This window comes from Meriones unguiculatus, chromosome 5 (assembly GCF_030254825.1).
Source record: "Meriones unguiculatus strain TT.TT164.6M chromosome 5, Bangor_MerUng_6.1, whole genome shotgun sequence".
NCBI lineage: Eukaryota > Metazoa > Chordata > Mammalia > Rodentia > Muridae > Meriones > Meriones unguiculatus.
The window spans coordinates 20,549,832-20,556,475 of record NC_083353.1 but is presented as its reverse complement, the minus strand read 5'-3'; the positions used below and the strand labels follow the sequence as shown (position 1 = coordinate 20,556,475).

At 39.6% G+C, this 6,644-nt stretch overlaps 1 gene segment (V, D, J or C); it reads left to right on the top strand.

The window, feature by feature from the left end:
• The first annotated feature begins 1,074 nt into the window (after positions 1-1,074).
• Positions 1,075-1,817, top strand: LOC110540738 (immunoglobulin kappa variable 4-1-like). The segment is given in 2 exon segments: positions 1,075-1,138; positions 1,339-1,817. Coding segments are annotated over 2 exon segments (528 nt in total).
• Positions 1,818-6,644: the final 4,827 nt, after the last annotated feature.

Genomic DNA, 6,644 nt, shown 5'->3' with positions numbered 1-6,644 from the left:
TATATACTTTCAGAGTTCAGTAATATGATGTCCTGGAAGTTTCTGTGATTTCTCTTGTCGCTATTGAATGTTTTATCCATAGCCAAAATTCTCTTTTTCACTATTTGGATAGCAACTATTGCTGCTATAGTGTTCTATTAGTCTCTAGAAAATCATTAAGTACATTAGAATGGCTTAATGTACTTCTGGAGAGACTGTTCACGATGTCAGAAGCCCGTCTTAATCCAGTCTCAATGCTGCAAATTTCTAAATTACACTAGCATTTTTATTTCTTGAATAAAATGTCATGTCTGTGTTGGTCTACAGCAATGACTTCATGAAAAATCTGTTGTTCCCCTTTCATTTATCAAGATTTAAACCCTTCTATCAATTTCCTGAAATTTTAGGGAGGATACTTGTTAGTTTCTGCTAGGTTTCCTAGACTTTGAGATTCAAGTTCCTCTGATCTCAGTCTTCAATTAATGTCCACCAGGATATCCACAAAGTGAATTCTAGGCTGATCTTTTCTCCTTAGTCCCTTGTTTATCTAAGAAACTAGAGCCAAAGCATATGCATCCCTGTTCTCTGTCTTCAGTACAAGAGTGGCTTTGGAGATGAGTAATATTGAACACATTTAGCCTCGATTTTCTTTTTTCCTTCATCTTTTCTTCCCTCTACCATTTTTTTCTTTTATGGCAAGCTTTCTTACTGTTTCTTTCACTGTTGTTTTTTGTTGTGTTGTTGTTTTTGAAGGTATCCTATTATTTTCCTAATACTGTCAGTCTGAGATAGATCTATTAATGTTTCTACAGAAGTCAATTGATTTAAATATGTCTTGGATTTTAACCCAGGTCTGCTTTTATAGCACCTAGTACCTTTCTGTTTGAGAGCTGTAAGGCAATCTTTTTCAGCGATTGCTCATGCTTCCCCTAATATTGTTTTTGACTGTTGATTGACACCAGCTACACTCACAGACACTGCACCGGCATTTGCTTTTGTATTTGCTGACTGCTTTGTATAGGCCCCTACAGCCCAGCCCACCTGCTGAGAATTTATAAACCAGGCCTCTGCAGTGAGAACTGAGCTGCATCAGACAGCAGAGGGAGCAAGATGAAGTCACAGATCCAGGTCCTCCTATCCCTGCTGCTTTGGGTGTCTGGTAAGAAACTCAAAATATGATTATCTTTGCAAAGTCACTTCTTTGTAGATAAGAAACTTAGACTGTGTCAGACTCAATAATTCTTACATTATAATATTCTGACAAAATGATAGTACAAAGATATTAAATTATAAATTTCAACTGTTTTACAATCTGTGTTTGTGTCTGTATGCATGTTCATTGTGTATTCTTGATTGCAGGTTCCTGTGCAGATATCGTGATGACCCAGTCTCCATCCTCCCTGGCTGTGTCAGCTGGAGAGAAAGTCACCATCAGCTGCAGGTCCAGTCAGAGTCTTTTATACAGTGTCAACCAAAAGAACTACTTGGCCTGGTACCAGCAGAAACCAGGGCAATCCCCTAAGCCACTGATCTACCATACAACCACTCGGCACACTGGGGTCCCTGATCACTTCACAGGCAGTGGATCTGGGACAGATTTCACTCTCAGCATCAGCAGTGTGCAGGCTGAAGACCTGGCAGTTTATTACTGTCTGCAGTATGACAGCTATCCTCCCACAGTGCTTCAGCCTCCAACACAAACCTCCTTGAGAGTCTCACCAGCTGCCTGCACCACACACAGCCATGGCCATGCACACTTCCCCTTCATCGTGATAGCAGGTGTGCCTGAAAACATGATGAAAAAGTTTGCAGAGCCCCTTACTAAATCATGGGTTTAATGATTCTGATGCCTTTTGGTATGAGAAACCTTCACATGAAAATCAAAAAAAGAACTCAGTATTATCTTTGTATTCCTTCTGTAACACATTACTACAAACTCTGCTGCTTGAAATTATCTTTTTACAGTGTTGTAGTTCTGATATACAATATAGTGATGATGATGGAAAACTATTTCAATTTGGGGCTCTAGGAAAGAGTACATTTCTTGGTTTTTGTAGATTATAGAGTGGTTTTCTTCTTTCCTTTCTTCCTTTCTTCCTTCATTGGTGGTGACCCTATCTGCTGCTAATGATTTTACTTTCCACAAACTGTTCAAATTTTTATTACATTTTAGTTAATTACCTTAGTCTGGATTCATGTGAGTGTGCTTTAGTGTGTCATGTGTGCATATTTGTAGGTGCACATATGACAGGGCATGTTTGTGGGGGTCAGAAGACAATTTAGAACTGACTCTTTTATGTTTTGTTTCTGGGGATCAAACTCAGGTTTAACCTCAGGCTTATTGGAAAGTGTCTTTGCCATATGAGTTATCTTGCTGCCACTTAAAGTCTTTTATGGGTGTTAATTCTTTGAACACACTTTTCATGAAAGCCATGTCTTTCCAAAGTATCATGTATTTTGACCATATGCACTAACCTTCATTTTGCTTTCCCTTTCCTGCTATTTCTTCATTCTGTCAGGAGACATTCAGGGAAAGGGATTCAGGAAACATCTGGGATTTCTGGGAGGCAACTTAATTTTATGTTTGGTTTGTTTGTTTTTTTCCCCCCAGGGTCTACACTAGAGGTAAATCTGAGGCAGAAATTGTGCCTTTAGCATTCCTTCTTCTAACTGACACCCTGTTTTGCTGTGCTGCTGTTACTGTATCTCTCAAACTCTGGCATGGTGTGAAAGAGGATTCACTGCCATCTTTCCCTGGGCATTTACCCATCCAGGTTGAGGAGGATATTTGTGAAGATGTACTGCTGTTCAGATGAATTAATAATTTTGTAGTGCCTGATGAAGATTTTACACATTTCCTGTTGTGAATTAAACAAATGTTAGAATTTAAGAAGTTAGATATTTGATAGAAAGTTATATCTACAGTAAAAACAGCTGTGAGCCTCTAGATGCCGAGCACATACATCTCAACAGAGAGAGGTAAGGCCTGAAACAGATTTATTGTCCCAAAAGTAAACAATCCATGGGTCAATAGGTTTCATTGTGCATTAAGTCATCTAGTAATTATTGTCTTAAACCTTAGATGAACTTGTGAAACCAGAGATAAAGAATCTCTTAATGCAAAGACATATAAACAATTATCTAGCTAATTATCCTAATGCATAGGCTTTGTTAACACATCACTTGAATTATTATTGTTCTGTACCTACCATGAACACTTTGAAATACAATATCTTTAAAATATCATGTAATCCATTATCCTCGTAATTACTGTGAGGCAATTATTCTTCTGAGGTAAGGCCTCTATGTTAAAGGGTATAAATAGAACTACATTCATGGAATAAACATTGAAGTCCAGTGGAATTAGATTCATCAATAACTTGTAATACATATATATATATATATATATATATATGTAAATATGTATATACCTATGTGTGTTGGTCTTGGTAAGGAGACATCCCTATGGCCCCAGGGAAACTGACAAACAGGACATCAGGCATCTGTGAGACCACCTCCAGAACTGCTGCCGAATTGTGACCACCTGCAGACCACCTGCAACCACCTGTTAGTTCTAGCTTGTGTTATGTTACCTTAGAAGAGGACTTGCCCACCCTTTCTCTCTCTCTCTCTCTTTCTCTCTCTCTTTCTGTCTTTCCTGCCTTGCCCACAGACTGACCCTGCCCCTCTTCCCCTAATAAAAGCTTTCATGTGGAAACTGTTCCTGGTGTGATTTATGAACCCACTGTTGACCTCCACTGCAGTATCCTAATAGGTTATATCCATATATGCATTTATATGCAGGTAAATGCATCCACCTGTTTTTGTATATATGTTACATGAATGCTTGCCAATTTCTCTTTTAGGAGCTTCTTTTTTGTTTTGTTCACTGATGTCTGTATAAATATGGACAGGGCTATATATGTGATCATTTCGCTGATACAATGGAAATGGCCACAACAGCTGGTCAGGAACAAGATTTCACCTGTGAAATGTTCAAGGCAACATCAGGCAAAGAGGTATACAATCTTGGTGTAGAAGATAAACATTAGTGCATAAATCATAAGAATATCATTTTAAAATATTTTATATTATGTAATTTTATAACTTTTTAAAGATGAAAAAATCACATGTTAATGAGATGGGTGTGCTTGCTTATTTTTTTTGTGCTTGCTTATTTTTATAAAAATATTTCACCTTGGGCTGGAGAGATGGCTCAGAAGTTAAGAGCACTGTCTGCTCTTCCAAAGGTCCTGAGTTCAATTCCCAGCAACCACATGGTGGCTCACAACCATCTGTAGTAAGATCCGATGCCCTCTGCTGTCCTGAGGCACACATGCAGGCAGAACACTGAATAAATAATAAATAAATCTTAAAAAAAATATTTCACCTTGTCTCATATTTGACTTTGTACCGTGTAGCACAAATTCAACATATATCAGAGTAGATAGATATTGTGAATGTATAGTCAACAATACTGTGATTCCTACTTCACCTAAACATACTGCATAAAATGGCAGAAATATGCTTAGGAGCATTACAGGAAAATTTGGAAATTTTGTTTTTCTCCATGCAAATCTTCCCACATGCAAATATTCCCATATTAGGAAGGCTGAGAACCACTGTTGTAGGATTTGCTTATCTCATACCACTCCTTCCCTGTGACCATCTTCATCAGAGCCCAGCTCCTTCTTGTCAGCTCTCTCTCAAGATCTAGGTCTAAATCCACAGGCACATCTGCATAAAAACTAAACACACTTGGAGTGTCCCACAGCTCCCCACAGTACCCATTCACCTCGTTTCTTGCCTCTAACCTTGTCAGGGATCCAGAGCAGCAGCAACCCTAGGAACTGAATACAAAGCCTCATTTTAAGAAGCTGAAGTAAGGGTTCCAGAGGAGTTAAAGCAAGGTTGCAGCTGAACTTTTACCTCACAATTGCATGGGAGACTCAGGCAACAATATGCAAATCTGCAGGTGGGTGAGGTGAGAGAGCTAGACAAAGGGAGGAAGCCCATGGGGTGAGGAGAGAGTTATAACTACCATTCATTTTGTCATGGAAGATCAATTGACACAAAATCCCTGTTCTGTGAAGCAGTCAGCAGAAGCCCATGGTGAATGTCTGAGATCTTTGGAGATCTTCTGCCAGTGTCAAAAGACCAAGGTTACGTGTGTGTGTATGTGTGTGTGCGTGTGTGTGTGTGTGTGTGTGCATGTACTCAAAGGCCATGGCTCCCCTCAGTCTGTAATAAAAAGAAGCTAGTCTTTTCAGCAACAGGAGCTGACCACCAATTTTGGGATGACAACCAAAACTGTTTGGGGGTTTCCTTGGACCCTCTGGCCAATAACTCATTTAGATGTAGCCCATCCCTGGCAATGGAGGTTTCATTTGGAAGAGAAAGATGTCTAGGTGAGGTTTTGTCTCTGTTGTTATGTGTTGATTTCATTTAGATATTTTTTCATATAAGTATATATAAGAATTGTCTGCTGAAAGTAGGTTTCTATATGACCCCTCAAATGGCCTTTAGTGCTAGCTAAATCTTCCATTGTTATCTCTCTTACCCTCCTCTTTCTTTACCACATAATCTCATTAAACATGGAGGAATAATATTGGTGCCTAAGTAGAACTATGAAGCCTTCTGAATACTGTTCATTGTAGTGAAAGATACTTGGCCTAGTACCCACTTATAAGTGAGTATTTACATGTGTGTCTTTCTCCTTCTGGGATACCTCACTCAGAATGATCTTTCCTAGATCCCACCATTTGCCTGCAAATTTCATGATTTCCTTGTTTTTAATTGCTGAGTAGTATTCCACTGTGTAAAAGTACCACAATTTCTGTATCCATTCCTCAATTGATGGACATCTGGGATGTTTCCAGGTTCTGTCTATTAAAAATAAAGCTGCTACAAACATGGTTGAGCAAATGTCCTTGTTGTGTACTTGAGCAACTTTTAGGTATATGCCTACGAGTGATATAGCTGGATCTTGAGGAAGTGTAGGATAAACATACTGAAATGTGTACACCTAAAGAAGATAAACAAGAAAGAGGACCCTGGGTAAGATGATTAACCCTCACTTAGAAAGACAAATGGGATGGATATTGGTTGCAGGAGAAAACAAGTAACAGGACAGGAACCTATCACTGAGGGCCTCTGAAAGTCTCTACCCAACAGTGTATCAAAGCAGATACTAAGACTCATAACCAAACCTTCAGCAGAGTACAGGGAATCATATAAAAGAAGGGGGAGTTAGTATGACCTGGAGAGGACAGAAGCTCCACAAGGACCAAATATATCTGGGCACCAGGGGTCTTTTCTGAGACTGTATCTCCAACCAAGGACCATATATGGATATAACCTAGAACCCCTGCTCGAACGTAGCCCATGGTAGCTAAGTATCCAAGTAGGTATCCTTGTAAGGGGAACAGGGACTATTTCTGACATGAACTCATTAGTAGGTTCTTTGATCTCCCCCTCCCCACATACACAGTCAAGGGAGGAGCATCCCTGCTAGACTACAGAGGAGGACTTTGCAGCCGGGCCTGAAGATAACTGATAAGCTAGGGTCAGATGAAAGGGGAGGAGGTCCTCCCCTATCAGTGAACTTGGAAAGAGGTAGGAAAAAGATGAGAGAGGGAGGGTGGGATTGGGAGGGAATGAGGGAG